At 45.5% G+C, this 23,104-nt stretch overlaps 1 protein-coding gene across 1 annotated transcript; it reads right to left on the bottom strand.

Moving 5' to 3' along the window:
* Positions 1–3,785: 3,785 nt before the first annotated feature.
* Positions 3,786–21,942, bottom strand: ercc6l (excision repair cross-complementation group 6-like). Its single transcript, XM_085476548.1, has 3 exons — positions 21,673–21,942; positions 15,978–16,022; positions 3,786–7,798 (listed from the first exon to the last, which is right to left on the bottom strand). The coding sequence occupies exons 1-3, from the start codon at positions 21,726–21,728 to the stop codon at positions 4,108–4,110; spliced, it is 3,792 nt and encodes a 1,263-aa protein (XP_085332674.1). The 5' UTR covers positions 21,729–21,942; the 3' UTR covers positions 3,786–4,107.
* Positions 21,943–23,104: the final 1,162 nt, after the last annotated feature.

Genomic DNA, 23,104 nt, shown 5'->3' with positions numbered 1-23,104 from the left:
AAACTCATATAATCTGTGGAGTATTACTCACAACTGCATGTTGGTCTGGCTCAACAGGAGGCTGCACCAGATGCAGTACACCATCACCATCAACTGATAGAATATGAGGTTTATACAGGTCACTTATAACTTACAAGGGACCAAATGGCAATTAACAAACATACCAATCACCTTACACTTCATTGTCATTATGCTCTCAAAGACAACCAAGGCTGAGGGAAGGCAAAATCAGTCGGAAAATAACTTCACTACAAAATAATCCATTATGGTAAAGAGTTTATCAAATGAATGAGTAGCACTGCAAAGGTGACTGTGAAGAAAGGATGTATGCACATCATGTATTATTTTGAATTTACCCCCTATGTAGTGTGGGGATGAACAAAAAGTATTTGACCAGCATAATATAATCTGCAGTATGATCATTGCTTTAACAAAGTAACAGATAGCTTTAAGAAGGCCTTAAGATGCTTATGCACACAGTTATTATGTTTAGTAGAGGTTCTTGATTAAAACATTTATTTAGTAAAAGTCATATCCATAGTTTCAGTTCGATTATTACATATACGAGAGTGGTTTCTGTCTCTCTGTCTGGTGAGAGGTCAGGAGCTAGTCGCGAGGTGAAACAGGGTGCAATTGTGGTTAGCACACAGACGCAGACACACACACACTTTTAGTTAGATTCATTTATGGGGGAAAGTTTAATTGTGGTTTGCTGATGTTGCAAAGAGCAGTTTGTCGCAGAACTGCTGCTGAGGTGTCAAGATGACAAGCGAGCATCCGGCAGTGACAGGATGCACCTGTTATGAAGATGGAAGACGATGTTCTTTTAAACTGTGTTAAAAGGTCATTGTGGTTTTGATTTGACGCACGTATATATCCTGTCTGTGACGTATGAAGGGGCGTCAGTAATTCAAACCCTGATGCTATAAAAATCTGTGTATGCTCTGATTAAGAGGAGGACTACTGGCTGTCTGCGTACAGAGTGTCTTCCCACACGTGTGTTCATTAAAATCATTGTTTGACCAAAAGACCTTCTGGACCATGGTGGTTTGTACTCTCCTTCCTCAATTTTGAACCTTAACAGTAGGCACTTGTGTCTTGCGGGGTTATTGACTCAGAGGATGTCCCCGCAGAGATGCCTTCAGCCACAGGGCGCCCACTGTTTTGGCTGAGGGCCAACTGCTCAGCCTCTGTGAGTGGTGGTGGTGGAGGACCCCCACCTGTTTTTCGGGCCTCCGCTTTTTTTCTGTTGGCTATAACGGGTCACATTTGAGCATACAGAGTAAGCAAATATGTACTTGTAATGTGCTCAGATAATTTCAATAAGTGCTTACAGAAGGAAAATTAATGTAGCCTCTAACTGCAATTGATTTACATGGGACAAACAGACCAAGCACTATGGCTCATAATACAATTACACCTTACCTGTTTGGACTATATTTTTATATTTCATTTTTACTTGCTGCCAGGAACGTTTGGGGCCTGTTGGGTTGCACCTGCGCTCACATCACATCACAAAATAAAATGTATAAAATAACAAATAAAATAAAATATAATAAAATAACGTGTTAAATGGGTGGAAATCCCTCGATCAATGTTTATATTAACACTCACGCATTGACTCTGTCGGCTATGTTTTGCCATGCATGCTTTTGCAGCTGTGGCTGTGTTACTTTTTTCCGCGGAATTTGCATGTTATCAGCATATACTGCCATCAGAATTTCGGCCTCAAGCGCTGTGAAATACATTGACCGCGCCTTCTTTCCCTCCGTCTCCATGGTGACTCGCTTAATCTGTGCTCCGCTTATCAGGGCTTTATGTATCCTCGTCCGCGCGCTTCACTTGGGGTTAAAGCAACTCCGCGTTGACTGAACTACTTGTTATCAGCCTTTCTGAAACCGAATATTCCGAGTTGGACAGTTCGGGGTTACTCAACCGTGAGTGTCGTTTTTCACTCTGAGTTTTCCAAACCGGCTTCCTGAAACAGGGCCCAGGTGTTGATCACAGACAAACAGCATAGTCACGTGATTTATCAGAACGCAGCTTCAGTCAGCCTGACGCTCAGTGGCGGTCCTAGCCTGTTTGGCGCCCTGGGCGAACACTCCCCCTGGCGTTACTTGCACTGCTGTAACTGCAGCCTCGTTGTCTCGTCTCTATATGCTGGACTGTCTGTAGCGGAGATGACAATAAAGTTTACTTTGACTTCAGCACCGCGCAGGCGCACCGAGGGCTCTCGAGCTCACTTTTCATGTATAGAATTTCGAAAAAACATCGCTGCTAAATCTGTATCATGATGTCTGGTGTTTTTGTGTTTGTTGCTTTGTTTTTATTTTGCGAGTTGGTTATTAGACGCCGCCCCGCCCTCTCCTCCCTGTGCCGCAAGCAGCAGGCGCACCTCCCAAACGGAGGGCGCCCTTACTCCCAGCAAATGGGCGATAGAAAACCGATCGGTGCCTACGACATTCCCAATATGCGCTGGCTGATGTCGGGGCAGAATGAGTACGAGCCCGTGTCAAAAACCGCTACTGCTGAGGCTTCAGGGAGCAAACTGACCAATGAGGCGCTGACTTTGAATACAGTGTTGTGCCAAAAACTGATTGCTGCCATAAGCTATAAATGACTTGTTGGTCTATAATATGTCAAACATGTCAACTTTACATTTTTGGCAGTGACTTTTATATCTCCTTTATTTATCCAGTTAAAAAAAAAAAAAGTCAGAAATTGCAACAAATAAAACAGTTCTGTAAACACTTAAAGTGGGGAAAAGTCGGGATTGGTCATAATGAAAGTACAATAACACAGAGTTATTAAGATACTTTATGAAAAGGGGTAATTTTAAGGTTTTGCCTATAACCCTGTTAATGTAAAGATATTACTCACACTGGAAATCAGTTTTTGGCACAACACCGGCGCAGAGTCCAAGCAGTTTGTATTTATTTGTATTTGTATGTATTTGTATTTATCCAGAAAATAAACCAAGTTCATGTTTTTACCCCAAAATCTGAAAGCAGTGAGAAATCAGAACATTGAACCCGTAAAACTGACGTCAAACATTAACTAACTGGAATCTTACATCTTATGATGAGCTTCATTATTCTTCAGCTTCTTGCTCAAACAGTGAACTTGAAGAAGAATAATGTTGAATATTTGCACACCGGTGATCACAGAAACATGGAAATGAGCTGTTATGACCTCACACTGATGTTTCATGTTTTCTGGATTTGTTTCTGCTCAAATACTCTGACCTTCGCGACCTCATTGGACAGGAAGTGTGGGAACGCGTTCTTGCCGCTGTGTGCGTCTCGTCAGTTCTGCTTTGTAAACGTAGGTTTGCAGCACCGACTGTGAAGCGTTTCAGGAGATGACAAATCCCAACACGTTCGGTTCTAAAGGGGAATGTAACCAGGATTAAGAGCTGAGTCAGACGCTTCAGAGGGACCTAAACTCAGGTCTGACCCACCGATGTATCCTCAGCACTTCCTGCTGAGTTTATGTTCTGGTCTCTGCACAGCTGGATCACAGCTGTGTGAAGTCTTTTATGGGCCATCGGACGATTTAGTTATAATCTGTATATAAAAGATGGATGTAGCTTCCTGTTGTGAATCCTAAACCTGCATGAGGCTCCTGCTCAGCTGATCTGAGGCCCAACTGGATAAAACAGGAAGTTTATTTTGGTGGGTTTAGGGCGGGGAAAACTTTTGAGTAGGCCAAACGCTCTGCAGGAGATTTCTGTTTTCAGAGATGAAGCCGTTCATTACCTTAAAAATAACAGACATGAATTCAAATTAGACAGAAACATGAATTTTAATTTGACAAATTTCAAAGTATATTACAATAAGTACAGGTTACAGATGAAAATCAGATCAAAGATGAAAACTGACCGTTTCGTGGTGGATGATGACACACACCTGATTCTAGTTACATTACTGAAAGAAGAAGTTCAAACAGGAAGCTTTCTGCAATCAGCTGAGCTGTTCAAACATTAGTCACTCAGCGCGATCTCACGGAGAAGACGAACACGCCAGACACGTTTGAAAGATTTACAGCTTTGGCGTGAAGCGGCGGGCCGGCAGAGCTTGACCTCGCCGCCCCGATCGTCCTTTTCTGTTAGGATCTCCTCGCCACCTGACTCAGCTGCCGGTACAGCTGGATGGTCATGAGCTGGATCTCCGGATCTCCGGGTTTGATGTCGATGGCTCTGAGGAAGAAGTCCAGGGCCTCGTCCAGCTCAGCTTTGCTGTAGCACTCCCGCCCTCGCTGCACCAGCGAGTCGTAGCTCTCGTCCTCGACCTCCTTTACACCTGTCTCGGCGGTGCACTGATCCATCGCCTCGTTTGATACCAACTCAGGCTCGGTGGACGTTTCCTCCAGGAGGCTCCCTTCTCCATATTCCTCAGTGTCTCCTGACTCAAAGTCTCCTTCCTCCTCAAATTCCTCCTCCATCTCCTCTTCTACAAACTCCTCCTCTGAGTTTACAGTCTCTCCACTGGGTTCCTCCTCCTCAACCTCATCATGAGCCAAACCAATCATGTCCTCTTCGGCCTCATCTGAATGGACATCCGAAGCATCACCATCATCTTCATGGCTGTCCTGGTTGTCCATGTCCTCAATGATGGAATGGAGGAAGGAGCGGTGAGAAGCCACGGACGTGTTTCCACCAATGCTCTTTCGAGTACGGAGCGGCGTGGTGCCAGTGCACGCTGACTTTGGCGTCGATGCTCCGGAAACCTGGAAGGAGTTCTCAAGCTGCCCATCATCCTCCTCCTGCGTCTCCTCTTCACTGTCATAAATCACAGCAGCCTTTTTCTTCCTGATACCCACGACTGAGTCATGTGACTCATTGAGGCTGACGGCGCGGCCGTTGCTCGCGCTGTAACTTGATGCTTCTTTCTGCTGCCACTCACAAAGAGATTTACCCACGTCGAAACTTCCCTCCAGCTGCAGCTGAGACAGCAGCTCCTCCTCCTCCTCTTCCTGCAGCTCCTCCTCCTCTTCCTGCAGCTCCTCCTCCTCTTCCTGCAGCTCCGCCTCATCGTGATCGGCGCCACTGTCCTCCAGCTGTAGGTTGAAGTTGCCATTCAAAGACTCGAGCTCGCTGCCGATTCTGGATGATGTGTCGGCTCTGAGGCTCAAACTGGAGACGCGCAGCGCGGAAAGTCTTCTGTTCTCTGGAGGAGTGATGTGAGGAGACCCCAGCTCCATCTCGGAGTCATCGTACTTCAGGGTCAAATGTCCCATCATCTTCTGCTCATCTTCATCGGCTGCTGTAACATACAGACTCGCGGCCGCAGATTCATTGAGTCCTTCTCTGACTGAGGTGTCAGCTACGTCACCAGCCTCCATCAGCACCACAGACACCTCGATCGGATCTGCCGCCTCCAACAAGCTCCTTTCCAGCTTCACTGACGGGTGTTTCGGAGAATCCAGGTTCTGCTCAGCGAGGCTATGGTGGCTGACCTCTGCTGTGCTCTCCTCTGCAGTCAGATCAATCACTCCCTTGCTGAGATTCTCCAGAGTGGCCTCCTTCCCAGAAGCAGTCTGTTCCAAATCCACCACAGCTGGAGACCAGGCCAGGCTCGTGTCCTGCTTCGGATATGAAGGATGTGGTTTCTTCTCATGGGACCGCTCCCGGCTGTTGTTGTCTGCTGGGTATCGGAGCCATGCCGGCTCCGTGCTGGACACCATGCTCTCTGCCAGCTGCATCTGCAGCTCAGACTCCGCCTTCATGAGCTCCTGAGCCTTCTGGACCCGCCCTTCGATGTAATGATGCTCCTCTTGGTTCTCGAGGGCCTCGTCGTGGTTGATGTCAAGTGTAAACATGAGGTCATGGTCAGAAATCCCAAACATCTCCATGGTGTGGAGGTGTGTGATATGTTTGTCGAGCTCAGGGTCGGTGCGCCGGTGCCTGGCGTGCAGCGCCTGAAGCTGGAGCTGTGTAGAGGAGGACCGCGTGTCCTCCAAGGTGAAGAGCTCCTTCAACTCCTGTTTGCTGAAGTACCGAAACGGGTTCTTTTTGTCCCCGGTATTCTGCCTAATAAGAGAGTCTTTGAAAACCTGCCGGCGGTAAATCTTCTCCTCCACAGTGCCGCAGGTGATCAGCCTGTAGATGACGACGTTTTCAGTCTGGCCTATGCGGTACGCCCTGTCAACGGCCTGGGCGTCTGTCGCAGGGTTCCAGCTGGGGTCGTAGATGACCACCCTGTCGGCTGCTGTTAAGGTGATGCCGACTCCACCGACCTGGGTGGTGAGGAGGAAGACGGAGTACCGTTTGTCAGTCTGGAACAGAGAGATGAGCCTCTCTCGCTCTGCGATCTGAGTGATGGTTCCATCTAGCCGCAGCACTTTGAAGCCTCTGTTGCCCAGGATGCGCTCGATGATGTCGAGCACCTTCCTGTAATGGGCAAAGACGAGGGTGCGGTGGCCTTCCTGCCTGAGCCGATCTAGGAGAGAGAAAAGAAAGACCATCTTCCCAGACTCTGAGATCAAGGTGTGATCAGGAACGCTGATGATGCTGTGATCGTTGGCCTCTGTGGTCTCCTGGCAGTCAGCTGCACTCTCCTCCAAGCCTAACTTGGCTATGGCGGCAGCAGAGAGGAGCCTCGGGTGGTCGCACAGCTTTTTCAGAATGTTTAACTCAGCTAGAGGCGATCGGGTGGTCAGCAGGAGCTCTCTGATGTGGTCCAGCGATATGAACTGCCTGTAGATGTCCTCCTGAACGGCACTCAGGTAAGTCCAGACAATCAGGTCGTTTTTTCTCGTCAATTTGGGCATCACCGCTCCAGAGTCTGCTTCAAGGTTTGGAACATGGTCTTCCATGTCCTCCAAGTGTTCCTTGTTACGTGTGCTGTTTGTTTTGTTTTTCTGTACTTCGGACTTGGTCCTGCGCAGGAAATACGGTTTTATTATTGCCATCAGGTTCTCTGACATCCGGGATCCCAGCGCCTTTTCTCCTGGAGTGGCGTCCTTCTCCCGGGCCCGGGTGATGGGGTTCTCGTACTCCGCTTTGAATGTTTTCGCCATGCCGAGGAGGGTGCCCTGACAGGCAAAGTCGAAGAGAGCCCACATTTCTCTCAGGTTGTTCTGGACCGGAGTTCCTGTGAGTAGAACTCGGTTCTTGGACGGTATGGCGTAGGCACTTTTGGCGGTTTTGGTGGTTGTGCTTTTTATCTTGTGAGCCTCGTCCAGGATCATATAGTCCCATGTGAACTCTTTGCCATTGTAGGTGGACAGCTGCTGCCAGTTGTTTAAGAGCATCGTGTAGGTGGTGATGATGACGCCGCCCCTCCTCTGAACTTTCTCCAGATTCCTGGTCCTCTCTCCTTTGCTGATGCCATGAAACTCCTTCACCCTCATGCCCGGAGTCCATTTGGAGAACTCCTTGGTCCAGTTTGTGATGAGGGAAGTCGGCATGATCAGGAGTGTGTGTTTAGCCAGCTCATTGTCGTACATGCCAGAGAGGAATGATATCACCTGGATGGTTTTGCCCAGTCCCATGTCATCAGCTAAAATCCCGCCTTTCCGGCCATCTCTGTAGAGACTGTACAAGAAGGCCACTCCATCCCTCTGGTAGTCGTACAGCTTGTCATACAGCTCTTTAAAAAGCATTAAACCGCTGCTGTTAACATTAACAAACTCGTCATCATCTTCCTCCAAGTCATTCTCAGCGATGAGCTCTTCGATTTTTTTGATCCGGCTTTCCAGTTTGTGACTGTGGTGAATGTTGTAAGCCAGTCTGAAGAACTCCAGCGCTTTGTGCAGGTCTCCCTGTCGGGCAGCGTCTTTGCCATCTTGAATGAACCTGAACGAAAGCAAAGCAAACGTCATTAGTAAGTAATGCTAGAGCTGGGCGATAGAACGATAACGATATGTATTGTGAAATAACCTTTTCTCGATAGAAAAATTAAACTATTGTGATAGACCTCACCGCTCTTGTCCTCTTAAAAAAAAAAGAAGAAAAAAAAAAGAAGAACAGCCAATCCAAATTAAGTAGCGCAGAGCCGAACCAATCACAGCCGCAGCGTCACGTCACGTGACTTGTTGCGTACAGCACAAGTGCCAAGCCGCACATGTGTATTTGTTTGGGAAGCAGCCAGCCGCCGTGCCGCCGGGTAACGGAGGAAATGAGTGTGCCGAGAGCGCGACCGAAGGTTACCGAGGAGAAAACAGACGATGGTTCCAACGCCGGAGAGATTGTCGAACGGAAGAGCCACAGAAGCTCCGTAGTGTGAAGGTATTTCTGCTATTTCAAGTCTGACAAAAACAGAGCAGCGTTCACTGTCATACACAGAAAGGATCCACGATTTACTGGCTGAATCAAAATAAATGTAAACAAAAATCTGAAGTACGGTTTCTTCATGAGGAACAAATAACCATCAACTCAAATACTTGGTTCTCATTGAACAGAAATGTCTATGAACTTGTAAGAACTGTGTAGGACATGAATCAGTCTGTGTCAGATCCTCAATCTGACATTTCCACTGAAGTCACGGGTAAGAGGCAAGTGGAACCAAGATCGAGGCCGTTTGCTTTGTGAAGTTTGCAAAGACTGCTAAATTTGGCCAAAGGTAGTTCACTCTTTGCAACATAGTAGCTGCTCTAAACAGATTTCTCAGGTTTATTTTTAGTATGCTTTTTTGCAATTGGTGTTTGTTCTGGGAAAGATATTGCAGACTGAGCAATAATGCATTTCTTGCATTTCTCATGGGTTCTGATGGGGTCTTTCTTAAAATGACTGGTCCCAGTAACAAAGGCGCTTGTCGACTCACAACACACCCGGCAGAACATCATGTTATTTAGCTCGTCATATTCCAGCCACAGAAATTCTTTTGTCCATGAAACTGCTGCGCTTTTTTTTTTCTTTTTGCCTCATTGTCTGATTTGTCATAACTTCTCTGTTTTGTGGTAAGCTTTTCTTTGGCTGTCACTTCTTCACCCTGACCTGTCTTATTTGGCTCAGCAGAACTAAAATATATGTCCTGCTGCTTTTACACACACTCACATAACGCTCAGCGATCAACCTCTCACATGTTTAAGCTGCGGGAGATTTCACTTGTCACGTTTGAACAGTAAGCTAATGAGTGATAAGACGATGTCAGAGGAATTGGTGCACAATTAATCGTCACTGATCAATCAGTGTCACATATTGACAGTGGCTCATCGATGCCAGTGACATAATTACTCAGCTACATTGGCGAAAGAATGCAAAAGCATAGAATGCGGAAGCAAATCCCAATTTCTGAAAAGACACTACGGTAAATAGGCTAAACTTATATCGAGGTCTACAGAGCTACCGGTTCAGCAGCTCACCGGTTCAAGCTAGGCTAATAAACTATGGAGCTTCTTCTACAACTGCTATACACCCATTTCAAAGGCGTACACGTGCAACTACATTCACTCAGAAGTTATAAAATTTAAAGCACATTCATATTTTTCCTTCCTATGACAGCCCGACGGGCAGGGCTGAGTTAGATTTTGGTAGCCCGACTGGAAAAATCGCTAGCCCCGGGACGTCGGGCTAGCGATTTTGCGAGCCCTGCGATCAGCTGATCATTGATCAGTTTCATGATTGAAGTAGCAGCAGGAGAGAGAGAGGTTGTTAAGCTTAACGCTGGAATGCTTTACAAACATTCAGAGATGAACTTACACACTTGCTTTACTTCTCTCTGGAATCACTTCCTCGGAGATGAAATGTTGGGTTGTTAGCGAGGCTACAAACGCTCAACCAGACCACTGTGGAGCAGGGAAATTATTTTACTGCTATTGTTAAATAATAAATATAATCTGCAGCATGGATATTGCATTCAGGGGTTGAACAGTGTGTGTCTTTCAGAAAGGCTAAAAGTCACAGGCTGACAGGAAACAGGCTTGCAGAGAGTTTGCAGAAGTGAAAGTCCTGAGGTTAGAAAGTGAGTTTGTGGAAATCACCTTTAACCGCCCTCTGCTCGCCAACACTGAGATCACTGCGGCTCACAGTCACGACTGCCAGGAACCTCTGCTCAGTCCTGACTGCACTTACAGTCAGCGCCCATGACTAACAGTTATAGAGTGCTGGGTTCATCATGATCAACGGGAAGCCTGACACCTGCTGGTGAAAGGCCGCAACTACAAGAGACAGCACTAAACCAGAAACTGCAGCTCCTCTGAAACCAGAGCAGAAAGACTGGAGAGGAGCTACAGAAAAGCACAGCTACAGTCTTTAAAAGGTTTCTCATGTCTGATTCTTAGATAAAGATATTTCAGTGCTGTTGGAACACAGAACCAAAACAAACAAAGATGCGACTAGGGCTGGGGCCTAACATTTTCTTATAATGTTAGGCCATTATAAGAAAATTAAATATCGCAATAGAATATGGGTAAAACGCACATGCACAGTGCCTTTGTTTACATACGCACATGGCGGCGACGGAGAACGAGAATGGCGAAAGCGGATCAATGAATGAAACTGATGAACCAGAACTGGTTTGTAAAAATGCTGCAGCTTCACTGGTGTGGAACTGGTTTGGCTTTCGTCCGTCAGACACACAACAAAGCACAGTTTTTGGTAGAGCATGCTAGCGGGCCGTCGTTATTACCAAACCGATTTTATGTGCACGGCGCTCAAAAATCTGTCAAATGTTTCAGTACGACTTTGTTGAGCTACGAAGCCGCACCACTTGATGGATTTTCCGAGCGTTACGGCTGTCGTAGGCGGAGCCTCGCGGAGTGATACGCACTGTGCTTCAACATAATATTACCGTATTGTGTGTGTATAACCTGATTGGTGCGACGGCACGGGAGCTTCGTCTACACGCCAGAAACAGAACAGTCTTAAAAAGAAAAAACTGATCTCAGATCAGCCACACGCTGTAATAATAATTTAAATCAAGTAAAATGTGTTTTTAACTAACGTCTAAATTGTGATATTAGCACAGAATCAAATATTTAATGGATGAATTAATGCACCTTAAAATGCTTCAGTAAACTGCGACGTGTGGAAAACAGATCCAGGACATTTATGATCCCATCCCCACTCAAACACTGACGTCCTCTCAGCCTCTGTGCTTGTGACAAACAGGCTTCTAATGTCAGTGACTCATGAAGATCTGAGCTAGGGCTGCCACAAACGATTATTTTATTAGTCGTAGAGCTGGGCGATATAAGATTTTTTCATATCACGATATCAGCCAAATAACTATATTTGTAAGATTTAAATGTGCCGTTGCTCACAAGTAAAATGTGAAATAATCAGCAGCTTGTTTTGATTTAAATATTTATTTCCCATAATAAGTTCAACAGGGTAGATGTACTTAAGGAACATGAGACTTTTTCAGATAAATAAAGGCAAATATTGCAAACTACACAAAAGGCAGCCGCTAAAGCGTTTAAGTTTCAAAATAGAACAAACGAAACAGACTAAACTGTCAATTCCACTTAGAAACAAAATATTAATTCTAAAAATAAATCTTAGTTTGTTTTACAGAAGATCAGACAAAACAGACAAATCCCGCCCTCCGTTTGGCAAATCTGATCACGCCGCCATCTTCCTCATGCCAAAATACAAACAAAGGCTGAAACAGGAAGTTCCGGTTCAGAGGAAGGTCGCGCGCTGGACGGATCAATCGGTGGCCGCGTTACAGGACGCACTCGATGACGCAGACTGGGGCATGTTCAGAAACAGCTCCGACGATGACGTCAACGTGTTTACGGAAGCGGTTGTGGGATTCATCGGGAAACTAGCGGATGATACCGTGGAGACAAAGACTATCACAACGTTTCCCAACCAGAAGCCGTGGGTGGATAAAACCATCCGCGACGCTCTGAGATCCCGCACCGCTGCCTACAACACGGGACTCATGACGGGGGACATGGACCCGTACAAAGCCGCGTCATATAACGTGCAGAGGGCGGTGAAAGAGGCGAAGCAGCGCTACGGGAGGAAACTAGAGTCACAACTCCAACAGAGTGACTCTAGGAGCCTGTGGCGGGGACTAAGGACAATAACGGACTATAAAGCACCAACAACCGGTATGACGAACGCGGCCGTGACTCTGGCAGACGAGCTGAACACTTTCTATGCTCGCTTCGAGGCTGCAGCTAAGGTCTCCAACAATGCTAGTGTTAGCGGCGCTAACGGCTGCAGACAGGAAGATACTGCCAGCACCGGAAACGTGCTCGTCATCTCCGAGCATGAAGTAAGGAGAGCCTTCAAGAGAGTGAACACCAGGAAAGCAGCAGGACCAGACGGCATCCCAGGTCGTATCCTCAGAGACTGCGCATACCAGCTAGCTCCTGTGTTCACTGAGATATTCAACATCTCTTTATCTCAGTCGGTGATCCCCACATGCTTCAAAGAGTCCATCATTGTTCCTGTCCCGAAGAAACCCCACCCTGCTTCTCTCAATGACTATCGCCCTGTAGCCCTCACCTCAGTAGTGATGAAGTGCTTTGAACGCCTGGTCAGAGACTTCATCATTTCTTCACTACCAGACACACTGGACCCACTACAGTTCGCTTACCGTCCAAATCGTTCCACAGACGATGCCATCTCTCATCTCCTCCACACATCACTCACTCACTTGGACACTAGAAGGGGGAATTATGTTAAAATGCTCTTCATAGACTACAGCTCTGCATTTAACACCATAATTCCCTCCACACTCACCACCAAGCTGGAGCATCTGGGACTCAGCTCATCTATGTGTCAGTGGATCTCCAACTTCCTAACTGGCAGACCACAGGCAGTAAGGATGGGCGGACATGTCTCAGCCTCCACCACTCTCAGCACTGGAGCCCCCCAGGGGTGTGTTCTGAGCCCCCTGCTGTACTCTTTGTACACATATGACTGTGTGGCCACTACCAGCTCCACCACCATCATCAAGTTTGCTGACGACACCGTCGTGGTGGGCCTGATCTCTGATAACAACGAGACGGCCTACCTGAAGGAGATTAGGAATCTGGAGAACTGGTGCCAGAGGAACAACCTCCTTCTAAACGTCAGTAAGACAAAGGAGCTGATAGTGGACTTCAGCACTAAGCAGGAGAGGAACTACCAGACCCCCGTCATCAACGAGTGCCCAGTGGAGAGAGTGGACAGCTTCAAATACCTCGGAGTTCACATCACGCAGGACCTGTCATGGTCCTGTCACATCAACACCGTGGTGAAAAAGGCCCGACAGCGTCTCTACCACCTCAGACGCTTGAGAGACTTCCAACTGCCCTCCAAGGTGCTCAGGAACTTTTACTCGTGCACCATAGAGAGCATCCTGGCGGGAAACATCTTAACCTGGTTCGGGAACAGCACCATGCAGGACAGACGAGCTCTACAGAGGGTTGTGCGGTCAGCTGAGCGCACCATCCGCTCCGAGCTCCCTGACCTGCACTCAATCTACAGCAGGCGGTGCTGGACCAAGGCCAGGAAGATGGTGAAGGACCTCAGCCATCCCAACAACAGACTGTTCTCTCTGCTGAGGTCAGGAAAGCGATTCCGCTCCCTGAAGACCAACACAGAGAGACTGAGGAGGAGCTTCTTCCCGCAGGCGATACGGTCTCTCAATCACACCACCACACAGTACTGACCCACACATGCAGTTCTTACACACACACTGGACTTTCTGGACTTTGGTTTTGCACAACACTGGTCACTATATTCTTCATTTCCGGTTAATACTTGTACAGCTGCTGTCATTGTGTATATATTTGTTTATATTTAGATTCCTTCATACATTCTTATATAGTTCTATATTGTGTATTTTGTTGTACAGTTATTTTATTTTCAACTTTAATTTATATATTTTATCTTATTCTTCCCAGTTAAATTTACCCTTCATTCTAATTTGTGTTGTACAGTTATTTCATTTTTAACCTTAATTTATATTTTATTCCTTCCTAGTTAAATTTACCCTTTTTAATTTTTCATATTTATTTCCTATCTTATTCATAGCCTTTTCCTTTTTTGTTTTCTTTAGGTCACGAGCAGTTGTCCAAGCATTTCACTACATATCGTACTGTGTATGACTGTGTACGTGACAAATAAAATTTGAATTTGAACTGACTAACTTTTGTCAACATCAAATAAACTGAGAACTAAAAGGAAATTCTCGACCTCTCCTTGTTGTATAGCTGAGCTTTTCAAACAGTTGTAACAGTTACTTTAGTCTGACAAAAGCCGAATGACGAATCAGCGCTTCCAGTCAGAGACTGAGCTGCACCGCTTTATTGTATTTCCAGACTTGCTTTCGGCACATTTACAGTGCAGCTGCTCTGTTTTTGTCAGACTTGAAATAGCAGAAATACCTTCACACTACGGAGCTTCTGTGGCTCTTCCGTTCGACAATCTCTCCGGCGTTGGAACCATCGTCTGTTTTCTCCTCGGTAACCTTCGGTCGCGCTCTCGGCACACTCATTTCCTCCGTTACCCGGCGGCACGGCGGCTGGCTGCTTCCCAAACAAATACACATGTGCGGCTTGGCACTTGTGCTGTACGCAACAAGTCACGTGACGTGACGCTGCGGCTGTGATTGGTTCGGCTCTGCGCTACTTAATTTGGATTGGCTGGGGTTTTTTTTTTTAAGAGGACAAGAGCGGTGAGGTCTATCACAATAGTTTAATTTTTCTATCGAGAAAAAGTTATTTCACAATACATATCGTTATCGTTCTATCGCCCAGCTCTAATTAGTCGACTAATCAGATCATCATCCACTGGACATAAAACGTACAGCTTATTGCACCAGCAGCATCTGCTCTTATATAACTATCATTAGCTTACAGCTTTAAGCTTTTAAGGTGCTAACTAAAAATAAAGACAAGATGATAGTTTATTAAATTTTAATTAAATCTGCAGATTGTCTCGGTGAAGTTTAATAAACTCCTTGCTATCTAAAATATAACAGGACACCGGAGTAAATTCTCGAGCGTCTCACACTTCTGATAATCAGCTGTCTGCTTGACGTTTATTCAGCTGTGTAAAAACTTTAATCTCAGCCAAACCGATTTACTCAGGAACAAATAAAATACTGAAAAAAGCCAAACAATAACATGTTTAAGTTATCTAAGTGACTCATATATCATGTTTAACCTGAGTAGCGAAAGACGGCGGTGATCTGAAAATGTGCCGGGAGTTGTGCCGTTCTCAGCGGCTTCAGTGACCCTTGAGCTTTCGGCTCGCTATGGAGCTGATGGGTAGCAGACGTCTCTGAAAACGTCGAAGCACTTTTGCAAATATGCGATATCTTGATAAACTGAGCAGATATTTAAAGTTTACACAGCTACATTCTCGCCTGAAAATATGTTAAAAGTTTATTTTGTGACCCAGAAAGATTAATAAGAGTAACATTAAAACTTAGTAGCGGCCGCCATTGTTGGAAACTGGAGTTTGGCTGGGCCGCGCTATGAATTCTGGGATATGGTGGGCCACGAAGGACACACCCGACCCATCCTTCAAATTCGGGGAAAAGGAGGACGCATTTGTCGGCCATATTCGGAGGAGTCTACGAATTTGGACAGCCTTCGGCGCGTCGCTGTGACGTAATCGGTCTACAAATGCGGCCTCAGGAGGATGCAGCCCATGAATTTGGACACGACCTAGGTCACAGCTACGATACCGGGGATTGCTTCTTCTTCTGGGTTTAACGGCAGCTGGCATCCTTGTCGATGCAGTGCTGCCATCTTCTGTTTCAGTCCGTTATTACACTCTTAAATCTTACTACTTATTCCTGCGTCTTTCAGGATCTTACAAAGCTTCAAACAAAGCATCAACTATTAAATTAGTCGGCGACAATTTTGATAGTCGTCTAATCGTAGCAGCCCTAATCTGATCATCACACATTAATAGTAAAAGAACGCGGCTTCGGTCTACTTCAGGGTTTCGCAGAGCAGCGACTCACCTGAACAGTTACTGATCCCAGACTCAGGACAAAGAAAATCCTGCCTCCACTTACAGTGGATGTGACGGGTCATTGCATTAGATTAGTGGTGTGTGTGTGTGTGTGTGTGTGTGTTACCTGTGGTAAGTTTCCATTTCGTCTTCTGTGTCGATGGACAAAGACCTGCAGAGAAAGTCTGAGTGAAAATCAAACAAACTGATAAATAAGCACCACAAACAATGAAGCTTCTCATTCAGCTTCACTGTTCTGGAGTTTTTTGCCTGAGTGTAACACCACCTCCCATTACAGGTACCAAGTGTCAGACCGAAATCATGCAGCAGTTCAGAGATCACACACCCACATATTTCGCCTGAGAGTCCACTCAGAGAGCCACAGGACCTGATATTCACCCTCACCTGAAGAACACCTGAAGCCTTCGCTCCAGGAATAAGAAACACATCCATAAATCTGCTTAAATAGTTTAGTCTGTTTCTGTCTTGGAGCAACTGTGACCCACATCGTTTCCTTAGGGATTAATAAAGTGTTCTGATTCCGGTTTCAGTCCTGTGTTCACACCTGCGGGCTTTTACCTGCAGGTGTGAACAGCCAGTGTTCCAGATCTACTGGCGTTTAGATCAACTGGCGTTGGTCGGACAGATGTGTGGCAGTCTTGCGTTTCAGGAGCTGCTACCGACAAACCAGCAAAAAAAACGCCAAATGTGTCACCTGTGACACTTGTGAGGTTGTCTCAAACACACTCCGTCAGTCTTGATGCTGTTGAACAACAAAATGTTTAAAAATGTGGCGAGTTTACCTGGTGATATCCTCACGCGCGACGCGATCGCGAAAACAGCAAACAAGTAACACCACGCCGATGTTGTTCACAGGACAGCAAGAGTAAACGATCGGGAGACTCTTGTCGTCGTTATCGTTCCCCTCGCACGGTTTATTTCTCCGAATTCAGCGTTTTTGCTTCACAACTACAGCGTGCAGTTTACTTTGTGCACTAACATGGACTCGAGTCAACCAGCGCCACCTCTGGCCAAGTGCCACAGCCTACAGCCAGATCAACCTGTGACACACATCTGCACCACGTTTGATTTCGTTTCTTGCACAACACATTTGTACCTTTCAGTTGTGTCTGTTTGTGCGTCATGCAAATAAACCTTTGAAATGAATGAAATGATATCATATATTCCTTATTGGCCTACATTTGTACAAAATTCCAAATTATATACACAAAGTCATAGACATCACCACTCCAATTGGTCATCATGATTTTAATATTCTCTTTTCCCATAACAATGAAATACGCCTTGGACAAATATGACACATCAATATTTCATTAGTGTTGTCACATCACATCCTGTAAGCATCGTCTGTCTGTGTCTTTTCCCTGGAAATGAATATTTCCAGCCAATATAGGCAATCCATCAACATGGCTGGAGTTATATACAGTCTGTATAAGTGTGGTTAATCTAATGAAGATTTGTAAGGAGACGGCAGTTACTGTGAATCCACAGCAGTTACACAGTGATTAGTAATAAACAGCCAGTGAGAGTGAGTGGATTTAAGAAAGTCAGTGACTCGGGTGTGTTGCTTGGTTTGTCATCTGTTTGTGAGACTGGAGGAGACGTAGAAATCTTTTGTTTTAAATCTTAGTTAGGAAGATTCCTGTTTGAAAACAAGCACGTTTTGTGAGAAATGCAAGAAGTACATCTGCAGAAAGCACACAGTTACATTCTGTCCATCATGTGGACAAAATTGAAAATGTTGAGCATTGAAAAACTGAGAACGTTGGGCAAGTTCAAAATACGTGTTTGTAAGAACGAAAAACCAAATTGTTCCTACAATAGTTATGGAAAGTCTAACTGTGTTCTACATGCTTATTTGATGGGAAATAAAGTTGCTATTGTTTTATTGCAGTTTTTGGATAATTCTGAGTGGATTTACACAGTACGGGTCAAAATGACCTGCAACAAAATCAATGTCACTTTTTTGTTTTTCAACATAATACAAGGGTTCATTTCCAAAACTTGCTTATGATCTTCAATTTGTAGCCGATCCACTATCACACAGCAGCTGGAGCAGTTTCAAATGGAGGTCAGTCCACTGCTACCATAGCCCACTACTAGATTAACTTGTGACACATCTGCACCTGCTGCTATGATGAGTAGAGGCTGAGTGGCTGCACTTACCCCTGGTACATCCAAATCTACCCACAAACATGTTGACAGATGCAATGCCAGCAATGTGGATTGTCAACACTGAAAACAATCAGTAAGCAAAGACAACAGGGATCATTTGTTTCTGTTTATTTAGCACCCACAACATCTGTAGTCGCCTTCTGCACAGGGGAAGTCCACACACACTGTGTGGTACCACTTTCCACAGAAGGTGCATTCAGTCTGCAAGATTGAATGAGATTGTCAGAGTCATTGTCTGACTGTTTATTACTAATCACTGTGTAACTGCTGTACATTCACAGTAACTGCCATCTCCTTACACATCCATCCATCCATTCACTTCCGCTTATCCTTTTCAGGGTCGCGGGGGGCGCTGGAGCCTATCCCAGCTGTCATAGGGCGAGAGGCGGGGTACACCCTGGACAGGTCGCCAGTCTGTCGCAAGGCTAACACACAGGGACAGACAACCATTCGCACTCACATTCACTTCCACATTCACAGCTAGTGGCAATTTGGATTATCCAATTAACCTATCCCCACAAGCTGCATGTCTTTGGACGGTGGGAGGAAGCCGGAGTACCCAGAGAGAACCCACGCAAACACGGGGAGAACATGCAAACTCCACACAGAAAGACCCCGGCCTGATGGTGGAATTGAACTCAGGACCTTCTTGCTGTGCGGCAACAGTGCTAACCACCGTGCCACCCTCTCCTTACAAATGTTTATTAGATTAACCACACTTATACAGACTGTATATAACAACCAACTCTAACATGTTTGTTCGCAGAGAAAAGACACAGACAGACTAGGCTAACGACATGTGATGTTACAACACTGGTGAAATATTAGTGTGGTTTCATTCTTTTCATAGGTTTATTTGCATGACGCACAAACAGACACAATTGAAAGGTACAAATGTGCATGACACGAATTCAAACGTGGTGCAGATGTGTGTCACAGGCTGATCTGGCTGTAGGCTGTGGCACTTGGCCAGAGGTGGCGCTGGTTGACTCGAGTCCATGTTAGTGCACAAAGTAAACTGCTCGCTGTAGTTGTGGAGCAAAAACGCTGAAACCGGAGAAATAAACCGTGCGAGGGAAACTATAACGACGACAAGAGTCTCCCGATCGTTTACTCTTGCTGTCCTGTGAACAACATCGGCGTGGTGTTACTTGTTTGCTGTTTTCGCGATCGCGTCGCGCGTGAGGATATCACCAGGTAAACTCGCCACATTTTAAACATTTTGTTGTTCAACAGCATCAAGACTGACGGAGTGTGTTTGGGACAACCTCACACGTGTCACAGGTGACACATTTGGCGTTTTTTTGCTGGTTTGTCGGTAGCAGCTCCTGAAACGCAAGACTGCCACACATCTGTTCGACCAACGCCAGTAGATCTGGAACACCGGTGTTCCAGATCTACTGGCGTTTAGATCAACTGGCGTTGGTCGAACAGATGTGCGGCAGTCTTGCGTTTCAGGAGCTGCTACCGACAAACCAGCAAAAAAACGCCAAATGTGTCACCTGTGACACTTGTGAGGTTGTCTCAAACACACTCCGTCAGTCTTGATGCTGTTGAACAACAAAATGTTTAAAAATGTGGCGAGTTTACCTGGTGATATCCTCATGCGCGACGCGATCGCGAAAACAGCAAACAAGTAACACCACGCCGTTGTTGTTCACAGGACACAAAGAATAAACGATCGGGAGACTCTTGTCGTCGTTATCGTTCCCCTCGCACGGTTTATTCCTCCGAATTCAGCGTTTTTGCTTCACAACTACAGCGAGCTGTTTACTTTGTGCACTAACATGGAGTCGAGTCAACCAGCGCCACCTCTGGCCAAGTGCCACAGCCTACAGCCAGATCAACCTGTGACACACATCTGCACCACGTTTGAATTCGTGTCATGCACATTTGTACCTTTCAATTGTGTCTGTTTGTGCGTCATGCAAATAAACCTTTGAAAAGAATGAAATGATATCATATATTTATTATCAGCCTACATTTGTACAAAATGCCAAATGACATACACATAAGAATCACCATCCTGATATCAATACTTTTGCCCATACGAAAAATGTCGTGAACACACTAATATTTCACCAGTGTTGTAACATCACATGTCGTTAGCGTAGTCTGTCTGTGTCTGCCCTCTGCAAACAAACATGTTAGAGTTGGTTGTGATATACAGTCTGCATAAGTGTGGTCAATCTAATAAACATTTGTAAGGAGATGGCAGTTACTGTGAATGTACAGCAGGTGATTAGTAATAAACAGTCAGACAATGACTCTGACAATCTCATTCAATCTTGCAGATTGCACCTTCTGTGGAAAGTGGTACCACACGGTGTGTGTGGACTTCCCTTGTGCAGAAGGCGACTACAAATGTTGTGGGTGCTAAATAAACAGAAAAAAGTGATCCCTGTTGTTTTTGCTTACTGATTGTTTTTAGTGTTGACAATCCACATTGCTGGCATTGCATCTTTCAACATGTTTGTGGGCAGATTTGGATGTACCAGGGGTAAGTGCAGCCACTCAGCCTCTACTCACTGTGATCATAGCAGCAGGTGCAGATGTGTCACAAGTTAATCTAGTAGTGGCCTATGGTCATGTGTTAGTGGTGGGAACAGTCATATCCACTCACTCTCACTGGCTGTTTATTACTAATCACTGTGTAACTGCTGTGAATTCACAGTAACTGCCGTCTCCTTACAAATGTTCATTAGATTAACCACACTTATACAGACTGTATATAACTCCAGCCATGTTGATGAATTGCCTATATTGGCTGGAAATATTCATTTTCAGGGAAAAGACACAGACAGACTATGCTAGCGACATGTGATGTTACAACACTAATGAAATATTGATGTGTCATATTTGTCCAAGGCGTATTTCATTGTTATGGAAAAAGAGAATATTAAAATCATGATGACCAATTGGAGTGGTGATTTCTATGACTTTGTGTATATAATTTGGAATTTTGTACAAATGTAGGCTGATAATAAATATATGATATCATTTCATTCTTTTCAAAGGTTTATTTGCATGACGCACAAACAGACACAATTGAAAGGTACAAATGTGCATGACACGAATTCAAACGTGGTGCAGATGTGTGTCACAGGTTGATCTGGCTGTAGGCTGTGGCACTTGGCCAGAGGTGGCGCTGGTTGACTCGACTCCATGTTAGTGCACAAAGTAAACAGCACGCTGTAGTTGTGAAGCAAAAACGCTGAATTCGGAGAAATAAACCGTGCGAGGGGAACGATGACGACGACAAGAGTCTCCCGATCGTTTACTCTTTGTGTCCTGTGAACAACAACGGCGTGGTGTTACTTGTTTGCTGTTTTCGCGATCGCGTCGCGCATGAGGATATCACCAGGTAAACTCGCCACATTTTTAAGCATTTTGTTGTTCAACAGCATCAAGACTGACGGAGTGTGTTTGAGACAACCTCACAAATGTCACAGATGACACATTTGGCGTTTTTTTGCTGGTTTGTCGGTAGGAGCTCCTGAAACGCAAGACTGCCGCACATCTGTTCGACCAACGCCAGTTGATCTAAACGCCAGTAGATCTGGAACACCGGGACCTCACACGGCACAGCCTGTTAGCCGCTCGCTAACGATTCGAGCTTTACTTACTTCTCCAGCTTCTCCGAAATCTGCCAGACCTCTCCGGTACCGTTGGCCCCGTCCATCCCGCCGTTACAGCTGTACCTCCGCCTATAAACTGCTCGAAGGCGCGACTTTAACGATTATTTGTCCTCAAACTAAACTCCGAACTCTCCGAGGAGCCGCTGCCTGTTTCTATGTTTAAACTCGAGGATCATCCCCCACCGATTTGTCACAGCGAATCAGAGATGACGCTTTGGGGACATGACGACTACGTTATCCAATCGGAGAAGCGGTGTTGAGTGCTATAAGGCGGGACCCCAGTAAACGTTCAGCCAATGAGCAGCCGAGCGGCACGCGCGAGCAGGAAAACGTGATGTGCGATACCACTGATTTCCTTTCCGATCCGATACCAAGTAATATCCAGGGTGGTATCGACGATACTGATCCGATACTTTGTACAAAAACTTATTTTATTTATTGTATCTCAAACTATAGCGTCACAATGATTACAGGACATCAGATTTCTTGTTCTTATCACTTAATAATGCAGAGTTCATCATATAGAAATAAAAAACCTCAAGTTTTGCCCTATTTGAACACGTTGCCTGCAGCAGTAAAGGACTCTGTGAGAGACGTCTGTCTCGCCCTAGCAGCACCTGTCCCTGTCCTCCTCTTCAGTTCGCCTCAACATAAGCTCGTCATATTCTGTGATATGATTTACTCTGAGGCAGGGGCGATTTTAGCCCATTTTTGGGGGTTCATTCAAAAATGAATCAAAGCACCCACAAAGATTTCTTACTTTTTTTGACAATATTTGCTGTTTGACTAACACACTACTAAAATATAAAAAGCATACAGTACTTGGTTGAGACGTAAGATTTTAACAACAAAAGTATAGATACCCCCCCCCCCCCCCCCCCCACACACACACACACACACACACAAAAGAATGGTTTGTTCCAGCTCTCTTGCTCCGTTGCTGCCAGAGCGATGGTGGCTGAGACGCAGCAGAGCGGAGGTGGAAGTGCCTGGCTTAAAACAGGACATATTAGCTGCATTTAACCTTCAGTTACTCTTTATATAGTTGGTAGGAGTCAGACCATGTTTCTTTTTGGCTGAAAAACATTACACCAGGTAACCTGCAGTGTTGAAAACTTTTCCGTCGATGTTTGCTGCCCTACAATCCGTCCTAGTCTGTAGTAAAATCAGCGACATTTGACTGTCCTGTTGCTCCCATTGAAATGTATACAGCCTATTTAAAATCTAAAACTTAAAATTGTCCGTAGCCTAAAGTTGTTACCACTGTCCTGTTTGAAATGAATACTAACTAGCTGACTGAATGCCCATTAACCTTATAACTCCTGGTGTGTGTGTGTGTGTGTGTGTTTGTGTACACAGAGTGTGTGACGAGGACCCAGGCACAGAGAGACTTGATGAATTTAAGAATCTTATGATTTAA

Source organism: Copadichromis virginalis, linkage group LG12, assembly GCF_057382275.1.
Source record: "Copadichromis virginalis isolate Kocher_CV1m ecotype Utaka linkage group LG12, C_Virginalis_male_GT1.1, whole genome shotgun sequence".
In the NCBI taxonomy this organism is placed as follows: Eukaryota; Metazoa; Chordata; class Actinopteri; order Cichliformes; family Cichlidae; genus Copadichromis; species Copadichromis virginalis.
The sequence above is the reverse complement of the archived record's forward strand: the minus strand, read 5'-3'. Positions and strand labels throughout refer to the sequence as shown.

Bases quoted from the DNA above. Each gene is read 5' to 3' on its own strand.
- ercc6l (XM_085476548.1), bottom strand. From the start codon at position 21,728: ATGGACGGGGCCAACGGTACCGGAGAGGTCTGGCAGATTTCGGAGAAG. The intron at 16,023-21,672 runs GTAAGTAAAGCT...CTTTCTCTGCAG, and splicing joins ATTTCGGAGAAGCTGGAGAA to GTCTTTGTCCATCGACACAG. The intron at 7,799-15,977 runs GTAACACACACA...GCTTTCGTTCAG, and splicing joins GAAATGGAAACTTACCACAG to GTTCATTCAAGATGGCAAAG.